At 40.6% G+C, this 17,920-nt stretch overlaps 1 protein-coding gene across 1 annotated transcript in view; it reads left to right on the forward strand.

The window, feature by feature from the left end:
* The first annotated feature begins 5,249 nt into the window (after window positions 1-5,249).
* Window positions 5,250-17,920, forward strand: part of CASP7 (caspase 7) — a 472,872-nt gene continuing 460,201 nt past the window's right edge. The window contains exons 1-2 of the mRNA XM_044055765.1: window positions 5,250-5,384; window positions 5,473-5,588. Coding sequence (XP_043911700.1) covers window positions 5,473-5,588 — 116 coding nt within the window. The 5' untranslated portion in view covers window positions 5,250-5,384. The remainder of the gene's footprint in view (window positions 5,385-5,472; window positions 5,589-17,920) is intronic.

Genomic DNA, 17,920 nt, shown 5'->3' on the forward strand with positions numbered 1-17,920 from the left:
GACTGACATTTCCTGTAGAAAGGTGTGTGTTTGTGTGTGTGTGTGTGTGTGTGTGTGTGTGGGGGGGGGGTTGAGAATGTCATATTCAGTATTCAGAATCCCTGAAGAAATAGATGCAGACCATCCATAATGAAACAGCTGGGAAATTAAAAATAACGCAACACATTGTGTGATTCTATGACAGTGAAGATACGGTGTGGCAAGGCATTGAACAATCAGTCACTAGTGAGAAATTCTCAGTGGGGTGAGGAAATATGTGCAGGCCATCCTTAGTGAAACAGGTAGGAAAAATGAATGGGATCTCCACACTCCTCAATCCTGGCAGACAAGAAACCCCTTGTCCTGACCCCAATGCTCTAGACCTAGACATGGCCACTCAATTCAGTTCTTTCTTCATCAACTCCGTTAGCAAACTTACCTCATCCTTCACTAACACTACCACTACTACAACCCCTTCCCTATCCTCCTCTTCCTCTTCACTCTCAAATTTAGCCACCCCTCAACCTCCTCTTTTCTCTATAAAACCCATTCCCACATCTACCATAAAAAAACTTCTCCAAAAACTGAAACCCTGCTCCAGTGCCCCTGACAACATTCCCTCATACTTTCTTAGTATAGCCGCTGAAACCATTGCCTTTCCCATCTCTATCTTAATCAACCGGTCTATCCAAGAAGGCTGTGTACCCCAACTTTGGAAAATAGCCTTCGTCTTACCCCTTCACAAAGGGGGCAACAACAATAATATCACAAATTTCCACCCCATCGCAATCTTATCCCCCATCTCCAAAGTTCTTGAGAAATGCATCCATTTACAACTCCTACCCTATCTCATACACCATCACTTACTAACTCCCACACAGCATGGTTTCAGACCAGGCCACAGCACTACCACAGCTCTCGTGTCCTTCCTCGAAATTGTCAACAAAGGCCATGACTCTGGACATACTGTATCTACACTCTTACTGGACCTCTCTATGGCCTTCGACACCATTTCTCACAACCTTCTCCTCGCTAAACTCTCTAATATAAACCTATCTCTTTCATCTCTCAACTGGTTCTCTAGTTAACTCTCAAATAGGCAACAAGCAGTTAAATGGAAAAAGGCCACCTCCCCATTCCTCAGCACACCCACTGGTGTACCACAAAGCTCCATACTGGGTCCCCTCCTGTTTAATATTTTCATAAATGATTTTCACCACTCAATCCCTAACACAAACCTTATCCAATATGCAGATGATTCAACTGTAATCTGTTCTGCCACCTCCATCCCCACTCTCCTAACACTAACTCAAGATGCTTTTTCTACCACTGAACAGTGAATGAGAGATAACCACCTAGCACTCAATGCCTCAAAAACCAAACTTATATTATTTACCCCTTCTAAAACAACCACTATAAATAAGAACACATTCTGCATCACTAGCCACAATAATACAACACTCAAAGTCGTACCTGAGGCCAAACTACTAGGTGTCCTCATTGATGATCAGCTTAAATTCTCCTCCCACATACAAATAAACATCAAAAAAACTCACCAGAAACTTGGTATGTTCTACTGCCATTGTCACTACCTCACTCCCTCTACAAAGTTCACACTGTCTACCACATTCCTCATCCCATCTCTCCTATACGGGGCCCCACTCCTAACTAACCTACAATCCACACAAGTCAAAACTCTCCTCCTGTTATAATAAAATTGCCAAGTTTGCCACTAGCCACAATTCTTCCACTCATCACTGTGTCACACTTCACAAACTAAATTGGTTAGAGCTACCCAAGTATCTCACCTACATTCAACTCACTCGTGCTCACAAACTCATTTTCAGTCCCTCCATATCCTCATGCCTTAAAATGCACCTTCCAGAAAGATACTAAAAATCCAGCAATCAAAATTTGATAGAATTGTATAAACCCACCCGCCCTCCTGGCAATAATCTCCTATGTTTTGCCCTTGCACGTCAGTGGAGCTCCCTTCCACCATCCATCTGCACCATCTCTAGTCACTCTTCCTTCAAAACCTCACTGCACTCACACATAACTTCTCTCTGGGAATGCTCCTGCACCCATCCCACATAACCGCTTCTCCTCTCCATACCTAAGACATCTCAGGTACTCCAGTCCTACTCCTTTCCTCATAAAGTACTAGCAAGAAATTACAACAATTCCTATTTTTCTTATCCTTGATTGTTTGCTTTATATTGTATCTGTAAACGCTATGATTTTAGTTGTACTTCTGCATTTACTGTTATATAATTACTTGTTTATAACTGTTGTTATTGTGTGTCTTTCTACAATTACCTGTTTATAACTTTTGTTGTTATGGAGCTTTTCTCCCCAGGACTCCATTGAAAACGGGTTCTTCTTGGCCCAATGGACCATCCTGGCAAACAAACTGCAAATAAATAAAAATAAAAAAAATAAAATTAAAAAATGTAGCAAGGTGTGTGATTCCATCACATCAAAGATATAATATGGCAGGACATTGAACAATTAGCCGCATGTGAGACATACTAAATGGGGAATAATAATTAGGAATATTAAGTCCAATGTCACTGATAGAAGGTCACAAACTGTCACCATGTCCAGGGAGCACTACAGTGTAATAGTCCCAGGCATAAGGGTTAGGAGGAATAACACATTTACCAACGCCAGTACCCCCTACTGTCTTATGCACTATGATACTGCATTGTATACGTCTCACACCCATAATGCTAAAAGCAGCATTTCTCAAACATTAGGGGACCATTTTGCAAGTCAAATCCAGTAACAACATTAAAGGTAGGTTGGCCGTGTTGCAACCTAACTCAATAGCTTGGTAGTATCTACAAAGATAAGAGGTTTAATGTAAATCACAAGGGCACATAGGCTAATTAAATTTAACACTGCTATATAACTAATAGTAATTTGGGAAAAAAATGGAAGCAGCCCCTACTGTAACAAGGGGCACCAGCGGGGACCATATGGTTACTACCTATGCTCTTACAAATTGCTCTCTTTGGTTTAATGGATACCCTTACTGCTAAACCTCTTCTTCTCCACATTTTCCTTCATTTGTCATTGTATTCTTTCCTATATAATTTTTAGAACTACATATTTGTACATATTTGTAATTGCATCTTCACATAACCGTTCATTATGGTAACTCTGTTATCTGTAAGACTTTGCATATCATTTTAGTTGAACAACACAATAACTTTGCTTTATCCTATCCAAGGTCCAGTAAGAAAAAATGCCCAGACAACTGGATAAACCTAGTAAGCAACATGTAAATAAATACATGCATCTTCTGTATGTTATTTTAAATCATAAAGTAGCATACTTTAATAAATACACTAAGTAATAGTCATACTATAGGTGTTAGTGGTTATTACCTGCAAGGTTATGTGTATCTGTATCAATGGAACCAACTCATGTAATATATAGGTTCATAGGTAGGTATTAGGCTATTGGCCCTAGGGCCTATATAAGCCTAGCCAAAAAGGTACCCTGGCTTTCACCACCCAAGAAAATTATTTTCCTGTGCCCCTATCGAGCAGAGCCACAGAAGTGATCCCGGGGTGAATTTCCTATTTCCCATCCAATCATCAAGATTTTTCTTGAAGAGTGCTAATGAGGAGCTCTGTTTGACATAGATAGGTAGTCTGTTCCAGAGTATGGGAAGTTTCTGGGACAGGACTATATCCCTCCAGCATGTTTTGTTTATTGTGGTGACAAGGTTTAGGTCCCTACAGCGTGTAGCTCGGAGGGATTGGGATTTCTTTAAGTGGAGCATGTCCAACAGCTCTGGGTTTGACATAGCTTTGTATGTTAGGCAGAGATCGCCTCTGAGTAGGCGATATGTTGTGGAGTAAAGCTGGAGTTTTTTGAGAAGGTCTCCGTAGGGCATCTGTTTGAGGCCAGTAATCCTCTTTGTGAGGTATTTCTGTGGCCTCTCCAGTTGTTGTAGATGTCTTGTGAGGTACATACCAAAAAGGGGTGCTGTACTCTATAATGGGTCTAATGAGTGATGAGTAGAGGGGAACAATAACCTCTTTTTTTCTGGATGAGAAACCTTTTGTGATGAGGTGTGCCACGTAGAAGGATTTCCTGACCACTGTGGTGATGTGATTATCAAAGGAGAGACTGCTGTCTACCTGTGTCCCAAGGTCTCTTATCACACTTTCGGTGTTAAGTAAACTACCACCTATGTGGTAGTTCATGGGTATAGAGTTTTTACCAAAGGGGATGACAATGCACTTTTTGGCATTGAGCTTGAGGCCATGGCTTTGAAACCAGGCATCTGTCTCAGTGAGGCCCTTTCGTAGGATGTCCACATTGTTAGGCGTTTCGATTATGGCTCCCAGTTTGCAGTCATCTGCAAACTTCGTTAGCCAAAGACCTTCTGTGTTAGCCTGTACTTCAGAGAAGTAGATACGAAACAGGAGAGGACCCAGGACTGAACCCTGTGGTACTCCGCTTGTCACTGGCCTGAAGTCGGATTTGGAGTCTGCTATTTTCACAGTGTGAAATAATGTGAAATATGTTGAATTACACTCATGTTTTCTATATTTATGTGTGTGCGTGTGTGTATTTTTCTCTGAGTTTGTACTCGCTGGCTGTCTGAAAATGATCAAGTTGGGTGAGTACCTCACAACTATCCCTGATTTTCAGGGACATCTCTGATTGTTACTCAGATTTTACTCTGTCCTAAAAGTGGCACTTTTTGGAGGAAAAAGTGATGAATACTGATAATAATTACAGTTATACACTTAGTTTATTTCAGGACACGTTTATTAATTCACATTCTCTTATTCTGCCACTGTCTCAAGAGTCCCTGGTTATTTCTCAATTTGTCTCAGATTGGTTGAGAGCTATGACTGCTAGTTCTCTGTAATTATAAAGATTTACATTGGCAGTGTTCACTATCCTAGTAAATGCATACAAATAAACTGCAAACAGAAAAAAAATACACAAGAAGCACGTTTACCCCCAGGGAAGGTAAACTCCAGCAGGACTGATGGGTGGGGAAAAACGTCATGACACCAACATTAGAAAATGAACGCGGGACACTTTAAGCAATATAACTTATTATATTTTGATTTTCCAATAAATTATAGCAAAACTAGAAACTATTTATAGGTTAGATACAACGCGGGATCTGTAATAGTGTCCCAGAAAGGGGGAGGGGCTCGGCAAATGCACTACAATAATGACATCACTTGGGGGTGGCACTCCTTGAGTTAGTGAACTGCCGGGACACTAAAGCGTGTTATTTCTTAGAAAGCACCACGTGGATAATTATAAAGGCGGAGGGGGATTCATTAAAGAACTAAACGTTGTTCTGCGCATGCGTACAACATTGTACAGGCTTCAAGTGACAAAGACCTAAGAGTAGTGTGGTGAAGGTAAGTTACTTTCACTTTGTCGTTTTTTCCTAAATGTGACCCATTTTTTCCTTCAGGAATGGCTCTCCTAACTGTGTTCTTGTTGTAGATGTCAGTCGGTGCAGGTGATGCAGAGCCGGCAGTGCTGCCCGAAGCGGATGTCACGGAAGGCGAAGATGTGACAGATGCCAAGCCGGATCGCAGCGGGCGCTTCTCTCTATTTAGGTACGTACCTGCCGCTTTTTGTTATAAACCTCCTAAGGGGACATTATAGCTAGAGGTGAACATAAGACTTTGTGTTCCAAGACTGATACTACTACTACACATACACAGACATCACACTTATAATCCTTTTTCTACTTTGGTGTTTTTTTTTCGGTCACAAATTTGAGGCACAAGTTCAGACTCGCCTGGTATTTTAACAGCTGTTGGTTCAAACCACACTCTCTATGTCAGATTTATTTTAAGGTTGGATAGGGTCACTTTTGGGGTCTTAGTAGCTGGTACTGTACAAACTTTGGGACATAAGCGAGAAGTAGCGGATGTCCTCTTTGCGTACATCACGTTTCAGAATAACGATTACTTACGCCTGCCCGCTGCAAGTCAGACACGCCTTCTCCCCGTTCCTTTATGTCTATATGAGTGAATGTACAGAGTATAATGTTTAATCTGACAAACCTGCCACCCCTAGTCACGTTATTTAATGTACGCATATATACTTTGGTACTTGGTAGGAAATGCTGCGGTATACACAACCATCATACCTGTGCAAGCTGCCTGCTGGAGAGCTACAGGTAGCCTTTGCAGCAATAAACAGTTTTGAGCTAGTGAACAATACTGACAAACTAGTGACGACAGTGCAAGAAGCATGTAAGAAAAAACATTTATTTAACAAAGGGCTATGGTCATACTTGTTACAACAAGAAATCAGGACTAAGCCCATAAATAATGGGGGTGACAAAGACCCAGAAGTAGAGACAATTTTTAAATATTGCTCTTAGAATGCTGATAGACTAACATGTTTTGCATTAGCAGGACTGTTCTGGATGATATGAAGTCTGAAACTCAAATATGTCATTATTTTCTGACTTCAGTCTTTAATGATTAGCCAGAAAACCACAATTTTATGAAAAATGGACCACAAAATATAAGGCAAAAATCTGGACATTCTGCGAAATTTGTACAGTTGAGAGAGATTCCGTTCCTTTTTTTCTGAAGAAGCATAGTGTTACTATGCGAAAGCGCTTGTGTGTTCCAGTTCCTCATTAAAGAAGTTTTCTACATTGTGGATTCCTCTGTGTGGTGTATCCAGTGGATTTGGTGTGTTCCTTTTTTCTGTTAGTGTTTGAAATGTAGGTTTTCCTAAGCATTTTAGTAACCTGTTTTGATGCATCTGTATCATCTTAGGTTCATAGGTTCATACTAGGCTATCTGCCCTAGGGCATTTATAAGCCAAGCCAGAGTGTGTTTGGCTTTCGCCACCCATTTTAAATTAATTTTGCTATGCCCTTTTTCGAGGTTAGTATACTGTGCCTCTGTCTAACAGTGACACAGAAGTGATACCCGAGGTAAACCTACGATCTCCCATCCACTCATCAAGATTCCTCTTGAAGAGAGTCAATGAGGGACTCTGCCTAACCTGGACTGGGATTTTATTCCAGAGTGAAGGGAGCCTCTGGGTTATGAATCTGTCCCTCCAGCATGTCCTGTTTATTTCAATGCTGAGGTTCAAGTCTCTCGAGCGCGTAGCTCGGTGGGATTTGGATTTTCTGAGGTGCAGCATGTCCATTAATTCCGGGTTGACATGGCTTTTTACGTCAGACACAGATCGCCTCTGAGCAGGCGGTATGCCACTGAGTAGAGTAGATATTTTGTTGTGCCACTTTCTGTAGGCTTTATGACAGAATGCTGTAAGATGTAATTGCAAAAGTAATTATGTAAAATTACTGTACGAACATTTATGTAGATGTGTGAAATCAGAAATACCTGCCAGAACTAAATCATCCTCCGCAAGGAAGAGTAAACATGTCTAGGGAACATCTATAATAAAAGAAAAAAATTGCTGTCCAGGACCAAGACGGAGCAGATGCCCAATTGGAAGCAGTCTCTCCTTAGCCTAAACAAGCAAATAAGACCTAGTGAAATCCTTCAAAGCAAACTTAGAGTCCAAATTGGCCACATCTACTAGGGACAATCATAAGGCCTTCTTCACATATGTCCGTAATCTCAAAGGTAGCACCCAGATCTGTTCAGAACTGATGGTCAAGGACATCATATATAGAATTGCCTTGGGTATGGCAAACTTGCTGGCTGACGGACTCAGCAAAAATTTCACCCCTCTGCCCCCCCCATCAGTAAATCAGGACATTCCCAGTACCTGCCACCCGTATATCTAGGGATCAGGTCATCACTGCTCTCTCGAAGGGAAAAAATACAACCTCCATGGCACCCGATAACATCCCAGGCTGCATCCTACATGAACTCAAGACAGGAACTTGCAGCACCATCAGGCACCCTATTCAACCAAGTCCTGAGTACTGGCTTTGTCCCAGCTGAGTGGAGGGCAATCAGTGTCCACCAATCTGGGAAATTATTGACCCATCATCCTAACTAGCCTGATCTGCAAAGCCATGGAACGGGATTGTCATGGACCTCATTAACAAGGACATTGGCAACCTTCAAGCACTCGATCCCACACAGTTTGGGTTTGTCAAGGGGAGGTCATGTTTGTTAACTTAGGTCAACTTTTTTGAGACAGTCATCAAAGCCATGGACGAGGGGAAGGCCGTGCACAATACCTACCTTGACCTGGCCAAAGCTTTCAACACTATTCCCCATTTGGGCGTAATAGATAAACTGTCTGAACTAGGCATCAATTCATATGTTACAAGATGGGTAGCTAACTGGCTCACTGATAGAACCCACCTAGTCAAAGTAGGGGAAGCCACCTCAAGCAGTAGATCTGTATCGAGTGGTGTACCCCCAGATCAATAATCAGCTGTTTTGGGTACATTTCTAATGTATGTCTTACTCTTTCTTTGTCCTCTTGTTGTTCCAACAATACCATAATATCCAGCATTTGATCAGCCATTTTTTTCTCAAAGTTCCAAATTGTCTTTCTCCACTACTGAATCTATGTCTATACACTTACTCCTTGTTTTTAAGATCACTTTACTCATTATAACCTACTTAAGGCTTTTTTATTATTGTAATTGCAATTATTTTTTAATATTGGTATTCAGTTACTTGTTTCTTATAATGTCTGCTTATCTGCAGTGTGTTGTTATTTCTGTAATGTGTTTTCATTTTTCTGTGGAGCATTTCTCACCAGGCCTCCACTGAAAAGGGGTCATTTGGCCCAGTCGGACTTTCTGGGTAAACAAATGTAAAGTAAATAGCAGCAGTGGAAAGACCCCTGTTTGGGGTGTGATTAATAGTGTTTAGAAAATCAGTTTCATTGCTCAGTACAGGTTAAAAAAATGTCATGCAAGTCATAATAAATTGTTATTTCTAAGGTGATGTAATAGATACTTGAAAAAATATAAAGAAAAGTATTGTGGAGATAAGGGATAGTGTAACACTAGTAAAATTAAGGTAATTGCTTCTCCTTTATGAAGGTGTATCAGAAAACATTGCTGCATAGGATTGCAACAGAAGATTCTGTTTGGGTCTATTTGTAAGTATTGCAGTAGGGTGTGGTAGTAGATTGGCTGCAATTTGAATATGTTAAATTTGTAAATGTTTGAATAGAGGGCACCACAAAAACAAAGTAATTTTTTGTGAGTCATTTTGTCTTTTGAGTTGAGATTTCTATAATTGTGGACTTATGCCTGGAATTTTGTTTGGCTGCTTACACAAGTGTGTGTGCGCATGTGTACACACACACACACATGTAAAACATATGCGTGATTATGTGTATATTCATTTTTGTATGGAGGGTTAGGAGCAGGTTTGGTTAGTACATACGAGTAAGGTAGGGCAGGGGGTCTGCATGTGTTAATCCTAACCCTACCAGTGCCTCTAACCCAAGTCCTGTACATTGTTTACACAAAGTATTTTCTGTAACAGTATCACTACTGGGACAGTGTGTGTCTGGTGTTACTGTTTGTTTTTTTAATTTATGTTCTGGCACTGTGGTGCAGCCGTTTAAGGCAATGTGCTGCTATTCAGCGTTCCTGAGTTTGATTCCCACAGCTTCCATTTGCCTCCAGTGTAGCCAATTAACTTGACATAGCTCCTGGGTCATCCCTGAACAGTGACTGTGTGTCCGGTGGGCCTGCATGGTTAACAAATGGGTACTGTTATTAATTTATTTTACTTTTATTTTGCCCTATAGAAAAGGAGAGACTTTGCTGCACTTTGTGACTGAAATAGCTTCCTGAGATGGAATAATAGGTTTATTTACTCTGAACATCAGAAAAAAATGTTTCTTTGTAACAAATGGGATAAACTACAGAAAATAAAGTCCCACCCTTTCCAGAAGCTGTAGTGTACACATCATCCTTCAGAAGATTTTATTTTTTAAACACCTTTATTGAATATCACTTGTGACCTAGGCAAATTTACATTTATATAAAAGTAATCAAACTGTATTAAATTAAAATTTAACAAATATTATGCTTCACATATCTTGCTATATATCATTTAACCTAAGCAATATTACATAAATTATTCATTTCTTGCCATTTTTTTAAACATCTTTATTAAACCATCATTTACTACATAGGCAATCTTATATAAATGACAAAACCACACCAACACAAACCTAGTTGCAAACATTTTACATCACAAACCATGCAGACACAAACATTATAGTTGATTTACAATCTACCCAATAATTTTCAGTCAAATATTACATCTCATTAAGTCCTGTCCTCTCTTATACCTTATCTCCCCCATATGTATTGTTCTCACAATTCCCATTTTTTTCTATGTAGTTTGCTCCTACCCTTTTCTAAAGATCTTAATTCCAGTTGTTTTTGTCTGTTACTATATATACTACCTGTAGTACAGTTGATGTAGGGTTTGAATTTTATTTTTTAGTAATTGCTTTATTGGCAGACACCATAATTAGACACAGCAAGGCCTTACCATGTCTAGACAATTCCAATTCTGTATCATAGCTCAGAAGAATCTTCCTCTTCACACCAATCTGCCCACCCAGCATCTCTGACAGTGCATCTTGCAGGGGATCACTAAAGTCTGCCAACTCGCTGCACTCCCAGAAAATTTGTTCCCAGTTACCTCTTTCTTCCCCGTTACACCTCCAACATTTGCAGTCTACCTGAGGAAAAATTCTCTGGAGTCTACTTGGGATATAAAATTATCTATGTAAATATTTCCAAGAAAAATTCAAAATTTTCTAGATTTTGGTAATTATTTGGGAGACCTACATATATCCTTCCATTGTTTCTTTGTGAATTGCTTATTCAGTCTCTCTTCCCAGTCCTTTCTAACCTCCTCTAATTGATTTTTATGCAATGTTTTATATGCTCTACTAATTATTTCTTTTTTTAATGGCCGCTTCTGCTCTAGGATTCTTCTAAAAACTTTACCAGTGCTGATCTTTCGTGTAGGACCCCCCCCCCCCGCCCATTTCTTTCTCTTTGCCTATACTCTGATATCAATCCTTGATAGGGAAGGCAATCTCTAACCTGCAGTCCAAATTAATTTTTGGTGTCTTCCCATTCTGTTACCTTTTCCACTCTAGTTATTTGTTCCCAATACCAAGTTTCCTTTGCCAGTTTTCTCCAGTAAATTCCAGCCCCATCTTGCCTATACTCTGTACCCCTAATTGTAGTCATCCCTATTGGTAAAATCTCCTTGCTCTATTCTTGTGTAAGGTTAGTTCTTGGAATACTTTCTGCTACTTTACGAATATAATATTCTGTATGGTTATTGTTATTCTCCTTAAGGATCTGCATCCAAAATCCCAGTCTCTCCTTGTTTCTTTAGCTTCGCCTCTGTTTCATCATCATCTCTTACCACTTTGACTTAATAGGTTTCTGCTTGTGCTATGTATGGGAGCCTTAACTGTGTAGCTCTGAAATACCCCTGCAAATTGGGTAATCCCAATCGGCCCTATTCTGTTGGAAGAGCCATTTTATCCATTGACTCTTGTTGTCTTCCCTTCCCAGATGGTCCTTCAGCTCATTAATTGCTATCCACAATTTCTTCTCTGGTTAATAAAAATATGCCTGTCTTGTGTATAAGACTAATGGGGCTAAAAAAATTTCAGCTGTTTGCATCTTACTATCTGTATCCGTATAACAAAGCTTCCATTTTCTGTTTTTGTATTGTCTTTTGCTTAATCTCTTCCCACATATCCTTAGCTGCCACACCAGTCTTTTTTTAATCCATACTCTTAAATACTTCATTTTTTCATGTCCCCATAAATATGGATGTTGCTGTACCAATTCATGTGTGGGCATATAATTTACCACTGTCGCCTTTGTTTTAGCTTCATTAATTTTGTATCCCGGAAAGATTTGAAACTGTCTGAAAACGTTTCACAATACTGTAATGTCTCTTTCTGGTTTTGTCAGGTAAATGCATGTACAGAGAACTTTTCTGGACTACCATACCAATAATATCCTTAAATTTCCGATTCCCTTATTTTCTTTGCCAGTGGTTCTAAGTATAATGCAAGTAACAAAGGGGAAAGAGAACACCTCTGCCTGGTTCCTCTGCTCACACAGAAATTATCAAAGGACCCCACCCACTTTAATTTTTGACTCCGATCCCTCATATATCCTCCTAATCAACCTTATATTTTTTTTCAGGAAATGCAAATGCTTCAATTGTCCTGCCTCAAAGTCTCGGCTTACACTGTCAAGTGCTTTCTCTCATCAAGACCCACCAACAACAATGGTATTTTCTTACATTCTGCTTCCCTCTGGATCATCAGTGTTTGTTAATGTTAGATGTTTGCCTCACCTCCACAAAACCATATTGATCAATGTCTTTCACTTTTGGCATTCTTTTAGCCTGGGCCTGTATGAAGGTGGATCTGCCACCAAACATTGTTGGTGGCAATTATGTCCCTAGCCTTGAGCAGCATACTACATTCACCTAAGATGATACCACAATATAAACCAAAAATGATTGACTTCAACAATTGGTTTAATTTCTGGTATCATTCTAAGGGGATCAAGTACCTGTCAGTGTGGAATAACACAGTAGAGAGACCACATTGCTTTACCAGAGACTGTCTTCATCTGTTACCTCTGGGATTTTGGTTATTGGCTAAGGCTCTTGCCTCTCCCATAGTTCCGGGATTTTGGTTATTGGCTAAGGCTCTTGCCTCTCCCATAGTTCCTTTTTTAGGCAATGTCACAACAGCAAAATTCCTAATGTAAAAATGTCTTCAAAAAGCAATCTCAAGGTTATGTTGCTAAGCTGGAGTCTAAACCTAAAACTGCACTCACTGGAAGCAGCCCTCTTCTTAGAAGATGCTGACATCTGTGTAGTCGCAGAGGCCACGGAAAGCACACTGGCCATAACAGGTTATAATACCTTCCACTCTTTCAGACCACAAACTGAAAGTGTGAGAATTAAGGGAGGAAGATTATCAATATTCATCAAAGGTAAGCATACCTCTTGATTGGTTAAACAAATGATTCCATTGAACTAATCCAGGTCTGATTGACTGTAGGGGAGACCCTCTTCAAGTTATTGCCAATTATAGGATCCGGTCCATGAACCAGGATACCCACACTGTATACTTGGATCTACTTGAATCACTCAAGATACAATCAAACACCCTGGTTTTAGGTGACTTTAATTACCCATCCATGGATTGGGCAAATTATACATGTACTAACACACCTGTTCAAAGGTTCTTAGACATCATCAACTCCAGTGCCCTGGACCAGTTGGTTCACACCCTCACAGGGGACCCAGATGTTCTGGATCTGGTGCTCATTAAAATGAGTGATCATTGCACCACTCCATATGTGTGGCCTACTCTAGTGAAGTCTGATCATAAATCAGTCTCAGTAGAAGTAACATTAACACCTGACCCCCCCCCCCATTAGCAGCAACTACACTAAAAAAAATTCTCCAAAGCCAATTACAACATAATATATGATGGCATTAGTAACTTCATAGCCCCTGGCCTCACTGATGGCATGGTCAGCTATACTGGGATTTATACTAATGTCTTTTATAAACATCTACACTAATGTATTAACAAAGCCATATATGATAGGACCAAAACAAGATTCTCAAGAAAGAACAAGCCTGCCTGGTGGACATCCACCATTAACAGTATACAATCAGAGAAAGAAATTGCTGTCCAAGGGCAGGAAGGTACGGCCTCTGAAATGGCAGCATTCCCTCCTCTGCTTAAACAAGCAAATAAGACACCTGGTAAGGCATTCTAAAGCTAACTTTGAATCCAAATTAGCCTTCTTCTCTAAGGATAACCATAAGGCCTTCTTTAGCCACATCCGACAGGTTCATTGAAAACTTCTTCCTATGCCCCCGCCACATATCCCATAAACACTCTCTCCAAAGCCAAAAACACACCTTACATGGGACCTGGTTATACACGGGACCGCAGCGCAGTGGTGCAGAGGTTAACGTTGTCGCCTCACAGCAAGAGGTTCTCCGGTTCGATTCTCTGCTGGGGTGCCTTCTGTGTGGAGTTTGCATGTTCTCCCTGTGTTCATGTGGGTTTCCTCCCACATTCCAAAGACATGCATCCGGAGCATTTCTCCCCGGGCCTCCACTGAAAATAGGCTCTGCGAAACCTAGTCGGACTTTCCCGGTCAACAAATGTTAAATAAAAATAAATAAATATTCCAGACTGCGTTCTAAATGGATTAAAACAGGAAGTAGCTGCACTGCTGGATTCTCTTTAACCACAGTCTAAGCACTGGTTTTGTACCTGCTGAATGGAAAACAGCAACCGCCATCCCGTTACATAAAGGAGACATCTCCACTGACCCTGAGAACTGTAGACCTGTAAGCCTGACCAGCCTAATGTGCAAGGCTATGGGAAGAATAATCATAGACCTTATCAACAAAGGTATAGGAGACCTCCAAATGCCCGACCCGACCCAGTTTGCCTTTGTTAAAGGGAGATCCTGCTTCTTGAACTTGGTGGATTTCTTGGAGACTGTCACCAAATCCCTGGATGAAGGCAAACGTGCATATGGCTCACCTGGACCTAGCCAATGCCTTTGACACCATTTCCCACTCAGGCATCATTGATAAACTCACCCAGTTGGAGATCAACCCGTATATTGTCAGGTGGGTTGCAGACTGGCTCACTGATAGAATGCAAACAGTCAAAATAGGTGACTCTACCAGCAGACCAGGGATCGGTGCCGGGGCCCCTATTGTTTGTAATCTACTTCTTGGATGTACAGGCTAAAACAAAAGGCCTATGACGACAAAGTTTGCTGCTGATGATTGCAAACTGGGTGCAATCATAGTGTCCCCAAACAATGTCAACATCCTAAAAGATGGAACAAAGAAACGACTGGTGCCAAAATCATGGGCTAAACTTAAGTAAGGGTGGCGTCCCTGCAGATTACCACATTAATAACAACACCTTAACACACAATCAGTGGTGAGAGATTTGGGCACACAAGTTGATCAGCACGTCTCCACAGTGGTAAGAAAGGTTTTCTGTGTCACCCACCTCATAAGTAAGGGCATTGCACCCAGAACAAATGAGGTTATAACCCCTCTGTACTCCTCACTCATCATGTCAATAATAGAGTACAGTGCTGCCTTTGGTATGTACCTTACCAGGCATGCGCAGCAACTGGAAAGACCTCAAAAGGTTTGTTACAAAGAAAATTCAGGGTCTCCAGGATGTGTCCTACATTGACGGACTGAAACTACTGTCATTTCTCTCTTGTGTCTTACAGACTACTACGAGGTGACCTCTGCCTTGCATATAAAGCAATCTCAGAGCCTGCTCTTATGGAAGTGCTGCACATTTGTAAATCAAATGGTATGAGATGCACTCGCTCTAGGGAACTCAACCTAGTATGCGACATGGACAGGACTTGCTGGAGAGACAGATATGTTATCTCTCCTCTGGAGCAAACTTCTAGTTCAAGTGAAACAGAGCCCTTTTGCTGACCCCGTTTGTGTAGTTTGGATGACTGGATGGGAAACTGCAAAGTCACCCTGGTAGTTTCACCTGTGTCCCTTTTGGCTAGGGACAGTATTTGTTGACTTAGTTCTGCTTAATACCGTGATATTCTTGGGAACAGGGGTTGTACTTGTCTAGGCTTGTAAGGGCCCTAGGGCCATTAGCTTAGTAATCTCCTGTGATCTTTACCCTCTTTATGTATTACAGCCACCACTGCTTTCTTCCAGGATGTTGGTACTTCTTCTCCTCTTAAAATACTGTTAAACAAAACCTTCTAGATCTTTATAATTTTTTTCCCTCCTAGCTTCCAAACTTCCCCAGGAATACCATCTATTCCTGGGGACTTAACTGTAGATTGATTGCACATCACGATTTTTATCTCATTTCCTCCTATCCTAACTGTTAGTAATTGAGCTTTATCTACCTCTAACATTGGGATATTTAATTTTTCCATAAACATTTCCGTTTATGTCTTTCCTTGATTTCCCTATTTCTGTGCTTTATACAGACTTTCATAGATTTTCCAAAATATTTCTAATACATCTGCAGGATGTCTTGTTAACTTACTTGTTATAGGCTCCCTATGCTTGGCATGTGGATAAATTCCAGAATCCTGTGTAGAGTCAATAATGCTAACATAGAGTGATATTTCTCTACCTTTTGTCCTAGTCTGTGCAACTGATTGTTTAAATGTGTGGAAGACACTGAAGCCTTGCACTGCCAGAGTACGTTCTGCAGATTTAAACCATGTTTTGGTAATGGTACAGATGTCTGTATTCTCCAGAGTGAGGAGAGCTTCTAGTGTGTGGGGTTTCTTATTTAGGCTCCTGCCATTGAGCAGTAACACCTTTAGATTTCTTTGGATTTTATTTGCTTTGTCATTTAGCATTGCCTATTAACTCATTCACTCCAGTGGAGCTCAAGAAGTTTGCACTGTAACTTCCAATGGGTGGAGCTTAAGCCTTTTGGCAGAATCAAGTTATGTCCTCACATTTCAAACAGATGTTCATATCTCTGGAAAGTGTAAATGGCAAACTGTTCAGCACAAACTATTTTTATAGTAGTAGTATTCTTTAGGTTCTAGGTCTTAAACTGACTTTTATAAGTCACAGTAAACATAGTAACTATTACATTTGTACTATTTCGTAAACAACTGGCAATATCTCAGCAGCCACTCAAGTTACATACATACTGTCAAGCAACAATTTACTCATCTAGCTGAAAGCTTTCATGTAAGGCTGAGGCATTCTGTCTGTGTTACTTGGTTGTTGAAATGTTTAGAAAATTGTGAAAAGAATTTTAATATAATAAAAACAACAGTTAATATCTATTTACCTGCAGTAGATCGAGGTCAAATATGAATGCAGTTGAGTTTGCCATTGTGTAAGCTTTAAGATGAAATCTTTTAAAACCTTGTAGATAGCATGGTTTTGGAATTATTGACGCAAATATGAACAAGCAATGTTTGATTCCTAGAGGCATCAGTAGGAGTTAACTGCAGATGCACCTGGAGACGTCACTCAGATGTAAAGGCTGTAAGCAGGTGGATAAAGTTTTAGTCAGTGTTCAGAGGTCTAAGGGGGATGGGTGTAGATCATCCTTTAAGCAATGTGGCTCGTTAACCATGTCCGCCCATGCTGATAAATATCAAATCCCAGTGGAAAGACCACATAAACCGAGTGAATTATTGAAGTCTGTCATCTTGCTCCTTAACTAATTTTTTTTAATTTCTCCCCATTTTCAGTTCCCCATCACTGAGTTCTACAAGGAGCACCCACGGGAATTATAATCCTAAAGGTCCTCTCCTATCTCCTGGTATTCAGCAAAGCAAAGATTAAGCCTGCTACCTCCCAGGAAAACCCTTGCCACAGTGTATGTTTACCTATAAACCAAACTAAACTGTTTTGTGTAGTCCTACAGCTCTGCCCTATCTGGTATGCTCACTTGCCAATAGCTAGGTTGCTGCTTACATTACCAGGCTTCTAGTCCCTACTCCACCCTTACTAGATACCTTACTGACATTAGTTGTTCACATACATGGTGAATTAGCTAAAAGTTAAATTAAATGCAGAAACAAGCTCAGTTAGGCAGTTCCGTCAGTCAGTAAAAGCTTACCTGCCACATACTACCAAACTGATTTTTGAGCACAACTGCAGCCTCGTGGTCTGAACCCACTCCGTTTGCTCACTCCGCTCCCCTACCCTACCCCCAAATCCCACCGACCCCCACTGCACCTGAACTTATACTTCACACTAGCCACTCCCACCTCTCAACTGCCAATCCATTTCACACACACATACATCTACCACTTACACTCTGATTGTCTATACCCAGTTCAACATCTCGCCTGTAGTTACACACTTGCATTACTATGACAGCACTACATTACACTTTACTACTTACCACATCCACAGCTCTTCTACTGCTGTTATACACCCTCACAGCA

The sequence above is a fragment of the Protopterus annectens genome, chromosome 14.part0, assembly GCF_019279795.1.
Source record: "Protopterus annectens isolate FY-2018-M chromosome 14.part0, PAN1.0, whole genome shotgun sequence".
NCBI lineage: Eukaryota > Metazoa > Chordata > Ceratodontiformes > Protopteridae > Protopterus > Protopterus annectens.